Consider the following 20,767-nt stretch of genomic DNA (forward strand, 5'->3'; position numbering starts at 1 on the left):
TGATATTAGTATACTTACTACATAAAGTATACTGTGGAAATATACTTGAACTTTATTTAAGTATACTTCATAAAAGTATACCACTTTTTCGTAAGGGGAGGAAGAAGAGATATCAGGCTGTAATACATTCACTGTTGGTTTGAGACATGAGATTTGTTGACTTACTTACAATGTTAGAGCATATTTATTCCCAACCAAAACCACAGTTAATCAAATCTTAATAATGTTTAAGGTCGATAGCAGTTGTCCACGTTGCCCATGTGATAAGCTAACTTTGATGTTAGCAACTTAATTGATTTTATGACTTTTCTCCACTTTTACTGCACGTTAACGGCAGGTTCGTGTGTTTGCTTGTAATTTATGCACCAAAGTGTGACTGCTCTGATAAATATCTTTGAATATTTGTAGTTTTTAACAGAGTGAACGTTTTTGTGACTACAATAGTTTGCTTGGTTGTTTCATCTCAAGATAGTGTTGCACGTGTGTTCTTATTTAATGTGTTTGGTTTTGATGCAGCAGTTCCCCTTAATCTGAGACAAATAAAGTAACCTTAACCTCACCAGACACAAATGCAGGCTGGACGTCTCTCGACCACAGAGATGGACGGACTGGTCGACATCATCATCCTCACTTTCTGTTGCCTGTGAGGAGAAAAAATAGTCATAAATGAGATTAAACTTTATTTATCCTGAGGGAAAACGTTGGGCAGCAGTTGCGGTACAAAGTGCAAATAAAACAAAATATAAACAATAGGTGCAAAAACCAAATAAGCACAATGTCATCAGTTACTGTTCCTGAGAACACAAAGGTTGCAAATAACAACATGAAACCATATTTTTCTGAACGTCACCATCTGTGTTCAGTCACATTCAGAGTAATTCACAGCTCCACCGTCTGCACAGTGGAGTTATTTATACAGCAGGTGATGATGGAAGAGAATTACTCTGACATTTACAGATCAGACTCATCAACCAGCTGATCACATGATGCGTCAGCTTCAGACGTAAGGAGACACTCACTGCATAGCGCTGAGGATCATGGGTACTGTAGTTCTTGGAACCATTCCACAAACCAAACTGAGGGGAAAACCAACAAGTCCTCATAGATACATTTATTTTACTCAATTTAGGGTCCTTTCAAGCCTTGTTTGATCCGAACCAAAATCACAGGTTTGGAAACTCCCCGGACCAAACAGCCAAACTTATGTCTGTCAAAAAGAGGCGGTCTCAGTTCGGATCACACTGAACCACAGTTTGGTTCGTTTCCAGTATAGAATTTGTTTTGGATGGTTCAAACATTTGGACCAATCACAGGAAGGTGAGGAGGAGATCAAATGTTTAACTGACGACTTTCTATAGTCAGTTGAAAAAAAACTTCAACACTTTTAAATAATTTACGGCGAGGATGAGAGAGCCTTCTACGAACCAATCATTGTCAAGTATCGGGAGACGCAGCCACATAGGTGACGACGACAGGACGTAGGAGATGACGTAGGTGATGCCGACAGGACGTAGGTGGCGAGGACAGGACGTATCAGAGGACGTACTGTAGATGATGACGAGAGGACGTAGGAGATGACAGTGGGATGTAGGTGACGAGGCTAGGACGTAAGTGACGAGGACAGGATGTAGGAGACGAGGACAGGACGTAGTTGACGATGACAGGACGTATGAGAGTACGTAGGAAATGACGACAGGACGTAGGTGACGAGGACAGGACGTACGAGAGGACGTAGTAGATTACGACCGGATTTACGAGAATACGTAGGAGATGACAACGGGACATTGGTGACGATGATAGGACGTAGGAGACGATGGCAAGAGGTAGGCGACAAGGACAGGACGTAGGGGATGATGACAGGACATAGGAGATGACGACAGAATGCAGGAGATGATGACAGGACGTAGGAAATGATGACAGGATGTAGGAGATGACGACAGGAAATAGGAAATGATGACAGGACGTAGGAGATGACGACAGGACGTAGGTGATGACGACAGGATGTAGGACAGAACGTAGGTGATGATGACAGGACGTAGGAGATTATGACAGAACGTAGGCGATGGCAGGACGTAGGAGATGAAAACAGGATGTAGGTGATGACGACAGGACGTAGGAGATGACAACAGGATGTAGGAGATAACAAACAGGACGTAGGCGATGACGAGAGGACGAAGGTGATGACAACGGGATGTAGGCGATGATGACAGGACGTTGGAGACAACGAAAGGACGTAGATGATGGCGACAGGACGTAGGAGACAACGACAGGACGTAGATGATGACGACAGGACGTAGGAGATAATGACAGGACGTAGGAGATGACAGGCCATAGGATATGACAACAGTTCGTACGAGAGCACGTAGGAGATGTTAAAACACACACAGTAACAGCTGGTCTTCTTTTCCAGTCGTCTCTGAGATATTGGAGGACTGTGAGGAGTGATTTCTGGGCAGTAGGGGAGTTTCTAGCTGCAGTACCGTGTTCGACCACCGGCTCAGACTCTGTATCTCCTCTATAGATCCATGAAGAGAGATGAGAGTCTCCCGTCTCTGAAGCTCTGCTGGCTGTTATTGTTCAGAGCGAGCGCCTCTGAATGACATGAATTATTAACTGAGAGTTGTACAGTGTAGTGCAGCAGCTGTACGCGGATCTGTGTGATGTGATTTTCATGAGCAGCTCTTTAATCTGCCGTTGGATATCAGCGCTCGGCGAGCCTCAGCTGGTGGGAGGATTCATCCACCGCTTGACTGAACAGCTGAAAGCTGCTGTGCGAAGCTTCGGCGCCATGAAACGCTCCTCGCCTCCTCCACCCAACATCCACCTGCTGAGATCACAATCCAATTTACAGATAAATTACTGCTGCTGCTTCTTCAGGTTACAGGAGAATGATGATGAGTTTCAGAGATGAGAGTAGACAGATGATACAGCAAATCCTTGACTTTTAACGCCTCAAAATGTGCAATTATCATCACAGCAGTCCTGAATTTAATTCAACTTAAAACCAGTTTACCATTTGAAACACTAACTAGATCCATTAAAATACCTATAATTTATAATGTAATCTGTAATTTGACTGTTGCAGTGTCTGTGTGGGTGAATGCTGACAATAGTTTGGTAACACTTTATAAAAACCATGATTTATAAATGATTGAAATTCCAGCACTGGAAACCAAGGTTCATGATGGTTAACAGGATGTTTAAGAGCCCAGACGGCTGCAGACAGACGAGTTCTTTAAATTCATGTAAACTGTGACTGACAGGAGGAGCTGAACCCTGACGACAGCTGAGTAGTTTGTCTTGTTACGTTAATTTATTATAAGAACGTTGCTGCTCCCAAACTAAGTCCTCTACATTATCATCAGTAGCTGCTGTTGTCGTCCTCTTTACAGCTCACATGTTCTGGTGGAGACATTTTATTTAATACTCTGAGGGCTCTATTTAAACCATCTATAAAACTATCATGGTCTAAATGCATTTAGGGTGTTGTATATAGTTTCTTAATTAATCATGTGTATTTTGGGTGCAACATGAATTAAACCAATCAGAGTGTCATCTCCCGTTCCCTTTAAAAACCAGGTTGATATTTAAATGGTGGATTTGGCAAATTGGAGAAGTGAGTGGTTTTCTGCAGTGAAAATGTTGTTTTTGAAAAACAAATATGGATTGAAGCAGAATGTTTCATAGATAAAAATGATTACATCTATCTTTTTTAAATAAATGTGTTGACTTTTGGACTTAACAGCGCTCTGGATTTATTGGAAATGTTTGGATCACACCAGTCTGAAACAATCCTACACAGCCACCACTGACATTTACTTCTACAAATTAGTATAATACAATTCTTATTAGTGTAGCCTGATCTTTATCTGCAACTGTGCACAAATGCTGGCTTTAAACACAATGAATAGACATGTAAAAACTGGTGCATAAAAATTCACTAAAATGCAGGAAATTGAGCGTTTGATGCTCAAGATTTCTGTTGTGAACCTGTAATTTAGGTATTTTTAATGGGATTTTAAGGTGATAATGGTTAAATAAATGGATTTTAATATGTAACTTAAAATCAATCACTTCATTTATAGTTGTACATTTTTCACTAAAGGTGGAAAATTGGTGATGACATGCAAGTTTACACATTTTTTACACTTCTAAAAAGCCCTTAATTCATGCAGAAAGCCCCTTAACATGTTACGATCAATTAATTTATCTATTATAATCTTATTGTAAACTGTCAATACAGTATAAGAATCCTTTAAATTATCTTTAATCTATTAATAATAAAAAGAAAATAAAAGACCCATTTTGAAAACGAAAATCACAACCTTAATACATTTAATAACCTTTAAATGATAATTAATGGATTTGTGAAGACGGTTTTGTACCCCTAAAGCTCTACTTGATTTGTTAATCTGTTGTAGGCTTTTCAAATTAAGGCTTTTTACATTTCATCTTTTCAAATTAATGGACAAATGAAGGGATCTCTGGTTATCACACGTTGAATGTTTTCAGTCGTAGATTAAGGAGTAAATTAAGAGTGTTTTAAGTTAATGTTGTTGTTCGACCTCCAAAACACTAAAGAAACTCCAACATGTGAGAGAAAGAGGATTTTCAGCCACACATGGAGTAAAACTTAATCCTCTACAGTTAAAGAACTGATCTCTGGTCAGTTTTTAAAATAGACTCCTGGACACTCATCTTCCGCTCTTCCTCCTCACATCCCGTGTAACCCGAGCCGACGATGAGGAGGATATTTTTACTGTAACTTCCTCCTGTGGAGAACATCAGTGATGGGCAGCCAGATACCGCAGCCTCTCTCTGTTAATCAGATGAGCCTGATGGATAATAGAGGGAGGGAGGTGATGAAGAGATGGAGGAGGAGGAGGAGGAGGATATGATTCCTGACCCAGTAGAAATGGTTTCCTGTGAGTTCATCATGACACTGAAGCTGTGATCAGGATCATGGTGGAAACATGACACAGATGCTGGTAAATGGATCAGATGTTGTTTTTTTCTGCTGCTCAGTTTTTTGTAATTCAGACTCAATAAGCAAAAGTGAAGATTTATCTGGGGGAGGTGTGAAACGTCTCTGTTCTCATCTATTAAAAGAAGTTTACTCCTTCGACTTCTTGGCGAATGTTTTACTGGCGTCCGGTAGTCGCTCTCAGTTCAAAATGGCGGAAGCGTAGCTTTGCTGCTGGGCGCTGATGTTGCAATGGAACAAACAATTGACTTTCACTTCTTAGCGATATAGGTTCTTTGGTTTAAACCACTTTCAGAATTTTGATCAGTTTTCTGACAGGTTTCTTCTCCATGGCAACGGCAGCTGAGGCTCATGGGTATTGTAGTATTTAGAGACAAATCGTCAAAAAGTTGAAATAATTCTAACTGATGGTCAGAACATAAAGATTTAGTCTGGTGACATAATCCAGGATAGTTTCAGGATGAGATCATTAAAATAACAAATAGAAAAGAACAGTCACTGCCGCCATTTTGGACTGAATGCGCTCATTATATTTATAATATTTTATTGTTCAACTCAGGCCATTTCAGTAGAATATGACAATAGAATAGAAATAATTTAGTTTTACTTTTGTACGGCTCTGTATAGGCAGATGATTTACTGGCGTCCGGTAGTCGCTTTCAGTCCAAAATGGCGGAAGCGTAACTCTGCTGCTGGGTGCTGATGTTACAATGAAACAAACAATTGACTTTCACTTCTTATCAATATACGTTATTTGCCTCAAGTTCCCTTAGCGGCCGTTCCTCTAACGTCTACTAGATGCTGCTGTGATCAAACACAAATTACTTCCTTGTTAAGGTTAGGGGTCCTTTGTTGTCATGGTTACAATAATTAGCAGATTGATTAATCGTTGATTGTTGGTAGGAAGCAGAAAGTAAACAACAGTCTCATAAATTGATGCATGCCAATGTCACGTCAAAAACTGACAGGAAACTGAAAACACTGATCAATCCTACGACCCTGCTCTCTGTCCCATGCAGGCTTCCTGTCCCGCCTCCACCATGAGTGACATCTACGAGTCAGCGGCCAACTCTCTGGGTTTGTTCAGCAATCCCTGTCTCACCAAAGTGGAGCTGAGGCTCACCTGCAAAGGGATCTCAGATCGAGACGCTCTGTCCAAACCCGACCCCTGCTTCGTACTCAAGATGAAGTCCCACGGACAGTGGATGGAGGTAGGTCGCCACAGCAACCGCTGCTGGTTAGTTGCACTTTCTGATGATGTCGATGGTATCAAGCTGCTGTCTGGTGGTTTTCTGTTGAGAAGGAATGAATGTAGAGTGAGTCGTGGGGTGTGAAGCGCTGCTCGTGCTACACAACAGGAGAAAAGAGAGTGAAGATCAGATTAAATAGGAGAATATTTGATTAAAAACACATAGTGGATTAAATGTGCTGAACATACTGCTGATGTTCAGTCTATAGCCCCCTTTCCTGTTAGTAACCATGATGAGGTGTTTAGCGGGCGGAGCGTTCAGTGGAGGCAGAATAATTCTCTGAACACGTTAGTTAAAGCTGGCTAGCAAGTATTGTTGGTTTGTTTTTTTAACAATGGCTGAAGAAAATACTAGTTTCTCTCAATATGTTCTGTCACTCACTCTCCAGGATCACGAGTGTTAGTTGAGAAAGTTAACATTAACCAATGAGACCAGATTAGATAAGCTAGCTAGCTAACGCCTGCTCTCCTCCCGGTGAAGTACTGTCCTAGCGGCGAGGAGTGAGGCAGAGGGACCGTGACCCAGCGCTGTGCGCTGTTGGGCTCATTTTCTGTAGCATGGTGGAATTAGCAAGGTAGCTAGCTAACTAGCCAGTTGCCAGTCAAATTTAACATTTAATGCTTCATCCACACACTCTTGTCACAGTGTAGGAAAGCACAATGCTATCACCAGATGAGTGATACTTTGTTCACCTAATTTTCTGTGTTTCATGACAGCATGGTGGAATTAGCAAGCTAAGCTAGCTAAGTAGCCAGCCGTCCGACCAGCGGGCTGGTGTCCAACGGCAGCGCTGCAAAGATAAATTGAGGGCGTATAAATCTTTGGATGCCTATAGTTAACTATCCTTCAGTAAAGTCAGTCAAAAAGAGAGTTGTACAATATCGACGAAGCGTTTCAGAGATGGAGAGAAAGGGTTGCTAATAGTTTAACCTTCTGCTAACAGCAGCCAATGGTTCACGGCTGTTGTTAGCAGAAGGCTAAATATTAGTAACATTTACTCTCCATCTCTGAAACGTTTCTCTGATATTGTAGCTCACTAGAGCCTCGAATCAGTTTGTCATCTCAGATGTATGTGATATCTGGATTCTGCCACCCAACAACACAGCAAGATGACATTTTAGACGTGTAACTTTAGTCCACTGCTAGTGTTAGCCTCCAGTCTTTCCTTTGTTTAGCCTCCAGCTAACACTGCTACCTCATCATGATGTCAACACTAAAAGGGTCTATTGAACTCTAAAAATGGCTTCCAGTCTAAGACATTTTTTAGGGGCTGAAAATGACAACATTTAGTGGTGAAAAACAAAATGATGCAATTAGCAAAATTCAGCCAAAAATATTCTAAATAACATACATAAAGTTTGAATAAAATGTAAACAAAAACTAAAAGCATTATATATTCCTAAAACAACAGGAAGATTTGGAAGAGTTAATGCTGCTGTATTAGTGTTTGTGTGTCAGCAGAGGGCTGGTTTCCTCCGGTTGCAGGACATCTATCTTCCTTTATTCTGTCTCATGTGGCTGATTTGAGCTCTTTGTGAACTCAGCTCTGATTGTTCCTGGAGATGAATGGATATCAGCACATGTGTGGATTTATTCTGTCAGCTTCCTGTCACAGATAATGCTGCCGCTGACGATTCTTTTCAGTCGTGCTGCTATGCTGTCTGATCCTGAACGACTGAAGATTATTCAGGTTACCTTCAGTCGGCTGTCGAGCTGTTAGCTGCTGACTTCTGATCAAGAGAACCACGAGAGTTCATGTTGCCCCGTTCTAAAGGATGACTGGTTCTGTGTGTCTTCATGCTGCGTTCAGCATGAAGATGGAGTTTCCCAGCCTCAGTGAATGTGTCCTGAGACGTGAGCGAGCTAAATAAGTTAGCAATGAGCCGCCAAGGGGCCAATAAAATAACTGAACATTAGAAGGTGAGTTAGCAGGAAGTCTCTCTCCTACTCCACTGTGATTGGTCAGAGTGTGACTCTGTCCGTGTCACCATAGGTATAGGTCATAGACTACATTAACTCCTGGATCGTAAGTCAACGTGGGCGTCATATTGGACCTTGCAAGACTGGCCTGTATCCCAATAAAAGTGAATGGGGAAGCTGTCGTTTTTCTGTATAAAAAGCACTATAACGTCTACATTTCTCAACCGATTTCAACGAGTCGTTTTTATATTCAAACGTTTATGATCTACGAGTAACGTTAAGTTAACGTTACGATTTTTTGTTCTTTTCCCAAAGATTTTTGTGAAAAACTGTTAAATACTTTAACGTCACTGCTTCCAGTTCATAGATCAGCGGTCTGTCCTTTGATATGGTGGGATTCAATCAATTATTAGGTCATTATTAAAAACTATATCACATTTTCCTTTGAGCATTTTTCACATTATCAAAACGTTTACATACTTAACTTAGCTCATCAGATAAGAGCTAGCTTGGGTGTGTTATTGTTAAGCTAATACTAGTTTATAGATATTATGTTATGTGAAACATAATATTGCGTTTAAAACATGAAATGTACGATAACGTCACAAGTCTAATATCGCAAACAATAAAGCTGATGGCATGTCTGAACAGAACTTTATTTTAAATTCTAGAGATCCCAAAGTTTCCAAACACGTCTGAATATACAGCTGAGGTGTAGCTATAATGTGCTGTTTTGGAGCTGGACCCTGGTGTTCCTCTGACAGACAGCACTTATCCTCTCACGGGTAATATGTTTACTTCACTGACAGCGATAATAATGGTGAAAACAGTGTTTTCCCTCCGCGGCGTCTCTTCTCTTCAGCCATCTGGAGCTGAGCTGTTTGGTTAAATTGCTGCTCAGGTTCATTATCAACACGCCAGGCGACGACGGAGAAAAGTGACTGAATTCTCTGCTGGTTTCTGTTTGTGTCTGAAGCTGAAAAGAGGAGGAAATGGGTCCAAACACACCGAGAGAGGAAACACTCAGTGAACCTGCTGTCACTTCTTCTTCTTTATTGGTTAAAGAGCAGCTCCAGCTGCAAAATCACTCTTCATTTACTGTCGGTAAAAGCACCTTAAGCATCTTAAGCCAGAAAAGTTAAACTGATTTATCATGTTTGACTTAAAGCATCAGTCAGTGTTCCAGTTACACCGTGGATTTTGAGGGTGGAAGTGTACAGTACTATGGAAGACGTAACCAGCCAAAATAAATGAATAAATAAATAAATGAGTCGATAAATGATTAGATAGGTCATTAAATGTAGCGAAAATATTATTAAAAATAAATGTAGCCATTAATTAATTGATAAAATGTGAAAAATGTGTGAATTTCTGTTTTAATTTGCTTCTTTATTTATTTATCTTTGTATTAATTCCCTTATTTATTTATGCTTCATTTTGGCCGTCTACATCTTGTTTTTTTGCAACCAGAAGTGGCACGAGAGGGTGGAGTTCAGTACAATTGAACGCTGAATAAGACATTTTTAGGCGACCAAAATGTTATAATTAACTTTGATGAAGTGAAAGCACACTGTGAAAGGGTTCAAGTTCTAAGACTGAACAGCGACATCTCCCAGACCGGACAACGCCGTGTTAGCGACCTGTCAATCACAAGCATCCCCTGCTTTATGGTCTATTTGACTCTAAATGAAACCATCATTTATTAATTGAACATCATGCTGTATTGAAGAAGAGTTGAAACTAGCGATTGAGACCATAAACTTGTGTTTACAATGTTTACTGAGGTAATAAATCAAGTGAGAAGTAGGCTCATTTTCTCATAGACTTCTATACAATCAGACTTCTTTATGCAACCAGAGGAGTCGCCCCCTGCTGGCTGTTAGAAAGAATGCAAGCTTAAGGTACTTCAGCATTGACTTCACTGCTGCAAACGTTCCTTCATCATCATCTCTTCTTCTTCTTTATGTAAATTAGATCATGTTTGTTGTCTCTTCAGTAGAGTATCCTCTGCTCTGTGGAATGAGTAAACAGCTGATATCTGTGTTAATAACCTGGCCGCTCATCAGACGAGACGCAGCCGAGTGATTCCAGCAAACACGACCTCTGACGGCATGATGAAGGAACGAGGGCGCCACAATTAAAACCAAATCAGCCTCCTCATTAGCTGCTGAGATATTGTCACATCAAAGAGAGTTTTCATCAGGAAACTGGACTGATCTCAGGGGAGGAAACAGTGATCTGAAGCTGCTCAACATTTTGAATTTAGTTTTGGTTTTATGGCACATTATCTATCTGCTTCAGTGTGTGCTTCATCAAACCTGAAACCAGCAGCTAAACGGAGCTGAAGGAGAGCTCATATCAGACTGAGATTCATCGGATGGCAGCCAGAAAATTTTAAAAGAGGCGAGAAATTAGTATTTAGTTCAGGCAATGAGAGAGAAACAGCACCATTATCATTATTATTAATATTATTATTATTAGCTCTCAGTACTTTTGTAGCTTGTACATCTGTACCTGTTTATATTGCTTCTGTTAATGCTGGAGCGATAGAGGCTAATGTTATCATTGAACATTTCCTGTTGCTGCTCTTTCACATTAAAAGAAATCCAGAGTTGCTTTTATTGTTAAGCAGCCAGGGAAATGCAAAGTATTTGTCACAGGAATGAGCTGCAATTGCTGTTGTTGACAACACAAGACATGGATATTTTTAAGGCCTCCAAGCCGGCGACTGCTGTGGTTGGAGGTATTACGTTTGTCCGTCTGTTCGGTTCATTCTTATGAACGCGATATCTCAGGAACACCTGGAGGGAATTTCTTCAGACTTGGCACAAACGTCTCAGAGTCAACGATGAACAAAATTTGATTTTGGTGGTCAAAGGTCAAAGGTCACTGTGACCCCACAAAACAAGTGATGACATTTTTGGACAGACGTGGATGTAAACTGACACTTGACTGGTTGGCGGAGGCATACAACTAAATCTACACATATTGACACTAGGGCTGTCAAACGATTAAAATATTTAATCGCAAATTAATCACACATTTTTTATCTCTTCAAAATGTACCTTAAAGGGAGATTTGTCAAGTATTTAATACTCTTTTCAAAGTGGGAGTGGACAAATATGCTGCTTTATGCAAATGTATGTATATATTTATTATTGGAAATCAATAAACAACACAAAACAATGACAGATATTGTCCAGAAATAGGTACTGCGTTTAGCATAAAAAATATGCTCAAATCATAACATGGCAAACTGCAGCCCAACAGGCAACAACAGCTGTCAGTGTGTCAGTGTGCTGACTTGACTATGACTAGCCCCAAACTGCATGTGGAATGGACTTGCATTTATACAGCGCTTTTCTAGTCTTCCAACAACTCGAAGCACTTTACACTACATGTCAGCATTCACCCATTCACACACACATTCATACACTGATGGCAGAGGCTGCTAAGGTGCCAACTTTACCCATTAGAATGTAATCTAAATACTCATTCATCCACAGTTTGGGGTTAAGTGTCTTGCTCAAGGACACATCGACATTGGGCCCGGAGCATCCTCGAACCACCGACCTTCCGATTGGTGGACAATCTGATCTACCCTCTGAGCCACAGCCGCCCATGTGATTATCATAAAGTGGGCGTGTCTGTAAAGGGACGACTCGTGGGTACCCATAGAACCCATTTTCATTCACATATCTGGAGGTCAAAGGTCAAGGGACTTCTTTGAAAATGGACATGACATTTTTTAGTCAACAGAACCACTTAGTTAGGTTTAGGAAAAACGTCATGGTTGGAAAACACGTCACTAACGTAACTTACAAAATAAAACATCGGTCTACTGGTTGAAAGTCCTGTGTTTGTTGGAAATCAGAGAAAAGAGATGCTGCAGAAGTTTCCTGAGAATCTTCATGTTTCATCAGTTTTCTTCAGTCTGCCAGTAACACAGTGATAGTTGTCTGTTTGTCAGCTGCAGACATGAGCTGATCACAGATCAGTCATATGGAATCTTTCCCTCCTGATGGCTTTAGTTTGTGTTCTTTAGGTGTGATATTCAGTCTGAGGTTTTACCGTTTGAGGGATAATAATCTGGGTGAGACAGGAACTCTCTGCTGCGGTTCTTAATGCTTCCGTCTTGTTCAGATCCAAGCGCTGCCAGTAAGTCATCAGAGTGTTTATGGTGGGTTTATTATGGCTAATGTTTGCTCTGTGGCCGTTTATTAAACTTTTATTGGCTCAGCGGCGTCCTTCTCTCCTCCCTCTGGTTTCTCTTCTATCCCTCCCTTTTTTTATTGATCTTTATTCTCTCTTTGTTTTCTCTCAGAATCATCTGAAACACTTTGATCTGCTTTTAGACGACTGTCCGCTGTTTGACATTTAACAGACGGCAGCAGAGTGGATTTCGTTTGAGACGTCTTCTGTTATCTGACAGAAGCTCATATCTGCATGACTGTTTGTTTAAAAATAACAATACTGACAAAATGCTGGTGGATTCAACAAAGATATGATTGTGAATGGAACATGATAAAGTCTGCAAGTCCTGGAAAATGCGTTAAATTATGTAATGTACAACAAACACAGGGCTTTCATCCAGGAGGCCGCTGTTTATGTCCTGTGCGGCATGCGTTAAGTTTAATTTTCAATTTACAAATGCAATACTTTTAAGCCCAACCATGATGTTTTTTCCTAAACCTAGCTAAGTGTTTTTGTTTGAATTCACAACATTAAGCATGTGTTTACTGCGACCGTAAAGTGAAGCCAAGGGGTCTGACAGAGCGTCAGTATGTGACGAGTTGGGTGAGAATATGTTGAATAGACAGTCCAGTGATTTAATGACAAAATGAAAATACTAAAGCTTACTGACATGGGTAGCTAGTCCACAGGTGAACAGGAAGGGGGCAAGTCAGAGGTACAGATGAGGGTCCAGGTGGCTGGAAAGGGAAACACAAAGCAATGTTGACAATCTGGCAGAGAACGAGGCTCATAAACAGCTAAATGATGCTGGTGACAGTGACTAGCACAGTGACTAGTGACAGTGCTGCTATAACATTAACATTAACATTAATGTTATTAACATTAACGTTATAGCAGCCTCAGACTGTCGTCTCCAACTAAATCTCAGCCTATAGATCAAACAGTTGGCTATTAACACGTTGGTTATTTGCAGACAACACTTAGCCTGACGGGAGTCAATCAGATATGTAGATGTCTGGATAAACAATATCCGTCCACTGTTTTGGACGGGGGAACACTGAAGGGACATGACGGCGATCAACCTTCATTTATTAAGGTATCGCCAACGCTCAGGTTTAGGCACAAAATAATTATTAGACGTGTGTATGAAACAAACGTTTGTATAACAAGAGATGGATGCATATTAACTTGTCAAAATTACAATACAAACATACGTCAGATTGCATTGAAGTCTGAGATCTTCTGTTTTCCTTCCCCTAAAAGGGGGCGTGGCCTTGACTTTTAGCAAAGTACCGGTATGTGATGGTCAAATGTATATTGTGGACACACAGAGATGAAGCTGATATCACCTTTTCAGCCAGAGAACAAGAGTTTGTATTAAAATACCAACGTTTTTTTTTCCGTTTTTTTTTTTAAATCATGGACATTTCTTAGAAAATAACAGATATTTGCTGCAAACCTAGTTGCAAATCTCAGAAAAACAGCCATGAATTATTTTGGACCAAAGTTTTTACAACAACAGTCAGAATTATGATAATGTGGAGGTCACACAATGGACATGAAGCTCCTGCATCTCTGTTTGTGTTCATAAAATCAGTAAATATGTGATTGGGATTTGGTATAAAACTCAACTCCGTGTGTGTTTTCTGAGTGTGTGTGGTGTGGAGCGGTCAGACCTGGTTTCTGTTGCCCCAATTTATGTTTCTCTGAGTATTTTTAGCCGTTTGCCAGCAGCTGGAGATGCAAATGAAGCTTCTTCTTCTTCTTCTATTCCTTCATTTTCTCCTTCGTTCTCTCTCCAGCTGTGGTCTGTTTTTATTTTCCTCTCATCCCACTTTCATCTTCACTTCTTCTCTTCTTTATTCTTCAGCGGTTTCAGATCTGCTCTGTGTCTTTGCGTCAGCCTGAATGTGACGTGATGAAGTGACAGGAGGTCAAAGTTCAGTATTTCTTCCTTCATCTCAGGTTGACAAACAGATGTGGACAGATCTGGATTAAGGAGTTGCTTTCAGTCTGTCAGATGGTCTCAGATCTGATTTCAGGATGTTTTATTGGATCAAACATCAATCAGACTGTGGGGTTTTAGAAGTGAACTGCCAATTACAGAGAGAAGAACCTGCAGCACTAACATACAGTATGTACAGTATATCTGTATATATTTATGTTTATATATATTACAGGCAGGTACTGGTTCAGGTAACAGAAGGTAGAAAGCACAAGGAAGAAAAGCAACATGGCTACTTTGACTGAGAGGAAAAGGGCCGGCTAAATACCTGCAGGGGAACAGGTGAGCAGGTGGGTGGGGACGATCAGGTGACTGGAGGGACAGGAGGAGAAGTCAGAGGACATCTGGTGGACAGGTGGAGAATGAAAACAAACAGGTCTGAGGAAGTGGGAACGTGGCTGGAGGGACAGAAGTGTTTAATTATTATTATTACAAGTCTGTGTTGAATACTCGATTCTGATTGGTTAATCACGGCATTCTGGGGTCTATTATTTCTTTATAGCAGACCTTTGCTATGTATAACAGACTGTTGCCATGGACGCAGCGCTGAAGTCGGACTATAGCGGACCGTTTTTGTGTCAAATTATTTCTTTCTTCAGTAAGCAGCTGTGTAATAAGCGGGATAATGTACAGCGAGCAGGTCATTGTTGTGAATGTTGAATTCGCTGTACATTATCCCTTACTTATTTATCTTTACAAAGACTTTGTATAAAAGAAGCCAAACTTAATTAAAGCTGCAAGCAGCGATGAACGGGCCCTCGCACCTTCCCGCACATCGGGGGTACTGGAAAAACGCTGGTGGACGTGGCCAGGCTTTTCTGTGAAACCAGGAGTCAATGTTGATTTATTTGTCAGGAACCTTAAGTTATACTACTTTGGGGCGCCGGGTAGCTCACCGGGTAGAGCGGGCGCACCATGAATCAAATAGGCGAGTCCTTGCTGCAGCGGCCCAGGATTCGAATCCGACCTGTGGCCCTTTCTGCATTGTCATCCCCTCTCTCTCCCCATTTCACCACTGTCAAATAAAGGAAAAAGACCAAAAAAAAAAAATCTTTATAAGTTACACTACTTCCGGAGTTATACCCAAACTGCGATCTTTTCCTAAACCTAACTAAGTAGTTTTTTTTTAAAAAGACTGGAGCAGAAATTGACACGTAAGTCATGTGTTGCTGGACCTTCGTAGAAAAAAGCACAAAAAATACATTGTTGAAAGTTGTGCTGAGCATCACGTAAAAATGTGAAATTTGTGTCTATATACACAAATAGATTAAATTTCGTGACTATTTCACAAACTGCTGTGAGACTGTGTTGGACATTTGGTGCAGCCAGGCTGGTTTATAATGCATTATAGACATGGATGTCATAGAGAGTGTTTGGTTTGGTTGTCTTCTTTTTTTCTGGATGAAACCAGACAGAGAGACCTGAGACCAGATCTGTCCTTTTGTCTCCAGCTGTTTTGACATCACGGCTGACCTGGATATTTCAAAATCCTTTAAAATCCTCTCTCACCTCCTGTTTCCTCACGTTCATTCTTCTCTTATACACATTTTATCTCACATAGACATGAAAGTGTAAATCTGATGAAGGCCAGAAATATTTCACATATGTATGAAATAAAATGTGTGTGAGCGTATTTTTGTCTTCATTAAAGATCTAATTAATATCAGGAAACAATCTTCACACCTCACCGCAGATCTTAACACAACCCCCACAATCCTCTGCTCTCACTCACAGAGAAATAATATATATAGAGTTTATATGAATGTGCATTTAGCAGATTAGTTCTTACATTATTATATGTCTGGCGTCACTGCTTCATGAGAGGAGTTGTGAAAAGGACACAAAGAAACAGAGTGAGAGGAGCAGGATGGAAAAACAACACTTAGATGAATAAAAGTCTTTGTGTTTCTGTAACTCAGCTGTCTGTTAAAGCCGTTGAATGGAGATCAGAGACGTTTGTTTCAGTGTTTTCCTCTTAAAGTCACAGCTAGTGACACATTTCAGCAGCTCAGATAAAAGCTCTTCTTCTTCTGATCGACATCAGCAGAATCAAATGTTTTCAAGGTGACTCAGAGACTCTGAAGTGTTTCTTTCTCTGACTCTTCAGTTTGTCATTAACGTTGTTGATTTGTTGTACTGACGCACATATCAGGTTTAATAGGTCGATGAAGATTCAGTCATTCAGGTCACAGCAGTGGTGGAAAGTAACTATGTAAGTAAGACTGTGTATAAGAAGTAAACGTAGTCACCGTGACGTCACCCATTGGTGTGTGGACTGCTGTTTTGAAACCTTGAGTTCGGCATTTTGGCCGCCGCCATCTTGGTTTTTGTCCGTCGCCGTCTTGGTTTTTGGCCGTCTCCATCTTTGTTTTGGGCTGTCACCATCTTGGTTTTTGACCGTCGTCATCTTGGTTTTGTCCGTCTCCATCTTGGTTTTTGGTCGTCTCCATCTTGGCTTTTGGCTGTCGCCATCTTGTGTTTTTGCAACCAGATGTGACACGAGAAGGTGGAGCTAAGTACAACAGAACGTTGAATAAGACATTTTCAGGCGACCAAAATGTTCTAATTAACTTTGATGAAGTGAAAACACACTGTGAAAGGGTTAAAGTTCTAAGACGAATACACGGATAACTCCCAGACCGGACAACGCCGTGGTAGCGACCTGTCAATCGCAAGGTAACCCCGCCCTAAAGTGCCTAAAGCTTCATGGTCTATTTGACTCTAAATGGGACCATAATTTACTAAATGAACATCATGCTGTATTGAAGAAGACTTGAAACTAGTGATTGAGACCATAAACTCATGTTTACAATGTTTACTGAGGTAATAAATCAAGTGAGAAGTAGGGTCATTTTCTCATGGACTTCTATACAACCAGACTTCTTTTACCAAAGAGAGGAGTCGCCCCCTGCTGGCTATTAGAAAGAATGCAGGTTTAAGGCACTTCAGCATTGGCTTCATATTTCACACCCAGAGGTACGAACAGAACTTGAATAATGAATAATCTCTAAGATGTGTTTGTCTGGGAGGAAACAGTCAGAAGAGTAGTAGAGAAAATGTCATATTATAGTCCTGCTCACCAGGAAACACTGATTGTGTTGGTGTCTTGTTGACAGTCTGCTGGTTTGTCAGCAGCGTCAGTTTCTTCAGACGAATCAGACAGTGTTTTTTTACGATCTGTTAAATGGGCTGTTCTCTCTTGAGTCCTGTTGTTGTTATTGTTGAAGTGAAGCAGAGACAGCAGGAAGCTGCTGGTCGCCGTCGTCTCTCCCTTCAGACTCGTTAAAAAGTGAAGTTCAGACCGAGGTGGACTCTTAAACCTGTAAACTGCAGGTTTCTCAGCAACTCAGAGTCTGACCTACTCGGTCTGTCATCAGGTGAAACATGAATTATTCCCTGCTGCTGCTGAAGGCTGACAATCAAACAGAGATGACAGGGCGTAGAACACAGGGAAATAATTGAAGGTGACACAACAGGAAGTTGTTACTAGGGAATATAAAGATATGGAACAGGCCTCAGTCTTGACCGCGGTGGCCCGGGTTCGAATCCGGCCTGTGGCCCTTTCCGCATCCACTCTCTCTCTCTCCCCCCTTTCCAAGACTCTATCCACTGTCAATAAAAAAAAAAATGGTAAAAATGCCCACAAAAAATAAATAACTTTAAGAAATCAATAATTTGACACAAAAACGGTCCTCCAGAGTCCGACATCAGAACTGCGCCCATAGCAGCGGTCTGTTATACATAGCAACGGTCTGTTATAAAGAAATAACAGACCATAGAATGTCGTGATTGACCAATCAGAAACAAGTATTAAAAAAAGCTGTGTAATAATTTAGTTAATTTACATTTATGTATGAAATGTTATATAATTTACAGCAAGCGAGAGGTTTAAGGCTCATGTTGGGTTTTGATTTAGAGTTTCACCACCACTAAATCAGCATTCTTCAGTGGTTAAAGTTCATCCTTCTTGATCTGAAATGATGTAGAAAACCTGATTGTATGTCATAATTTTAGCGACTAGACTATCATAATGCATTAATAATAATAAGGGTTTCCTCTGCACTAAGACTAAAACAAAATCTTATCTCAGTGTGTTTCACATCAGGACCTGAACTGAGCTCACAGGCAGCAGATCAACCTGCAGGAGGGTTTCTGCTCCACACTGCTTGCCAGACTTCTTCTTCTTCTTCCTCTCTGACTCTGACAGATGTCTTCACACACAAACACAAACAGGAAGAGTATAAATATTGAGGAAGACGTGCTGCAGGGTCAGCGGGAGGATTAGCAGTTGGACTTCTTTTCAGCAGATTCAGAGAAACTCTAACGATCCTATTAACGTGACTTTAATGAACCGTTGTGGAGGAGCTCCAGCCTGAACACCATCTGTCTGTTAACACTGAGGACAGGAGGCGTCTCTGACTGTTGGACGGCAGTCTGACTGCACACAGTGTCTCAGCAGGTTGCTGCTGATTTACATCTCAGTTTCTGACCCGTCTGGATTCACTTTCACTTCTTGTTGGGTTCTCATGTCGTCATCATATGCCATGCATACAAAACCAGAACATATTTCTCTTTCATAGCCTTCGTGGCGCCTGTTTGCTGCTCATCATTTTGTCGTAGACCCTTTAGTGTCGATGTCATGATGACATCACGGTGTTAACTGGAGGCTAAACAAAGGAAAGACTGGAGGCTAACACTAGCAGTGGACTAAAGTTACACATCTAAAATGTCATCTTGCTGTGTTGTTGGCTGCCAGAATCCTGATATCACATACATTTGAGATGACAAACTGTGATTCGAGGCTCTAGCAAGCTACAATATTGGAGAAACGTTTCAGAGATGAAGAGTAAATGTTGTTAATATTTAGCCTTCTGCTAACCGCAGCCGTGAACCATTGGCTGCTGTTAGCAGAAGGCTAAGCTATTAGCAACCCTTTCTCTCCATCTCTGAAACGCTTCGCCGATATTGTACGACTCTCTTTTTGACTGACTTTACTGAAGGATAGTTAACTATAGGCATCTAAAGATTTATACGCCCTCAATTTATCTTTACAGCGCTGCCGTTGGACACCAGCCCGCTGGTCGGACGGCTGGCTACTTAGCTAGCTTAGCTTGCTAATTCCACCATGCCGAACAAAGTTGTCACTCATCTGGCGATAGCACTGTGTTTTCCTACGCTGTGACAAGAGTGTGTTGATGAAGCATTAAGTTAAATTTGACTCATTTAGCGACTGGCTAGTTAACTAGCTACTTTGCTGATTCCACCATGCTACATGTAATAAGCCTAACAGCGGACAGCGCTGGGTCACGGTCCCTCTGCCTCACTCCTCGCCACTAGGAGACTACTTCACCGAGAGGAGAGCAGGCGTTAGCCAGTTCTTACCAGCCAGTTAGTTCTAACTAACGTTAGCCAGCCGTCTACTCCTCCTGAAGTAGTCTATAGCGGTGTAGGGGTCGGCTAATCTGGTCTCATTGGTTAATGTTAACTTTCTCAACTAACACTCGTGATCCTGCAGAGTGAGTGACAGAACATATTGAGAGAAACTAGTATTTTCTTCAGCCATTGTTAAAAAAACAAGCCAACAATACATGCTAGCCAGCTTTAACTAACGTGTTCAGAGAATTATTCTGCCTCCACTTAACGCTCCTCCCACTAAATACCTCATCATGGTTACTAACAGGAAAGAGAGCTATTTCTTCTAAACGTGTAAATGTAACACATGAATTCTTCATCCTGTTGTTTTGTCTCCCGCAGGTGGACCGGACGGAGGTGATTCGCAGCTGCGTAAACCCCACCTACTCCAAGGTCTTCACATTGGACTTTTATTTTGAAGAGGTGCAGCGTCTGCGTCTCGAGCTGTATGACATCAACAGCAACCACAACGGCCTGAGAGAGGCCGACTTCCTGGGCTCAGTGGAGTGCACGCTGGGACAGGTGAGTCACCTGATGCACCTGTTAAAGGTTCCAACATGCTGGTGTCATTCACAGATGTCTCTTTTAGTTTTGAGACACTATGTTTGAATGTTATCAGCCCATTCAATGGCTGTTATCAGTTGTTATCACGGCCATTATAATGCTTCAGACAGGGTAAACTGCACCTACCAGCACATTGTGAAACAATCACAGTTTTAAACACGTAGTTAACGTTGTGAATTGAAAAAAAACCTACTTGGTTATGTTTAGCAAAAGATCATGATTTCGGTTGAAATAAGCATGTTTGTTATGTTACTTAAAAAGTTTACGTACGTCGAGTACATAAGAGTACGTACGAGTTTTGGTTTCATGCGGGACAAGAACAGCGAACTTATGGGTGAAAGTCCTGTGTTTGCAGTTTATTTCTCACTCGCAACTCGTCAAATATGGTCGATTGAACGGAGTCACCCTTTGGCAACAGTATGTGTAAGTTAAGTACGT

General features: G+C 41.1%; 1 protein-coding gene and 1 long non-coding RNA gene across 3 annotated transcripts in view; one reads left to right on the forward strand and one right to left on the reverse strand.

Annotated features, from left to right (window-relative positions):
• Nucleotides 1-20,767, forward strand: part of cpne4a (copine IVa) — a 61,625-nt gene that overhangs the window by 5,535 nt on the left and 35,323 nt on the right. The window contains exons 2-3 of one of the 2 annotated variants that reach the window (XM_037783604.1): nt 6,004-6,195; nt 20,108-20,287. In XM_037783604.1, the coding sequence (XP_037639532.1) occupies nt 6,025-6,195; nt 20,108-20,287 (351 nt within the window). In that variant the 5' untranslated portion in view covers nt 6,004-6,024. Of the gene's footprint in view, nt 1-5,815; nt 6,196-20,107; nt 20,288-20,767 lie in introns of those variants that run through there. The other variant, XM_037783603.1, reaches the window with a different exon arrangement.
• On the reverse strand, nt 4,024-6,440 carry LOC119496440. Its single transcript, XR_005208708.1, has 3 exons — nt 6,423-6,440; nt 6,108-6,276; nt 4,024-4,835 (listed from the first exon to the last, which is right to left on the reverse strand). It is a non-coding gene; the product is annotated as an uncharacterized LOC119496440 (long non-coding RNA).

Source organism: Sebastes umbrosus, chromosome 11 (genome assembly GCF_015220745.1).
Source record: "Sebastes umbrosus isolate fSebUmb1 chromosome 11, fSebUmb1.pri, whole genome shotgun sequence".
NCBI lineage: Eukaryota > Metazoa > Chordata > Actinopteri > Perciformes > Sebastidae > Sebastes > Sebastes umbrosus.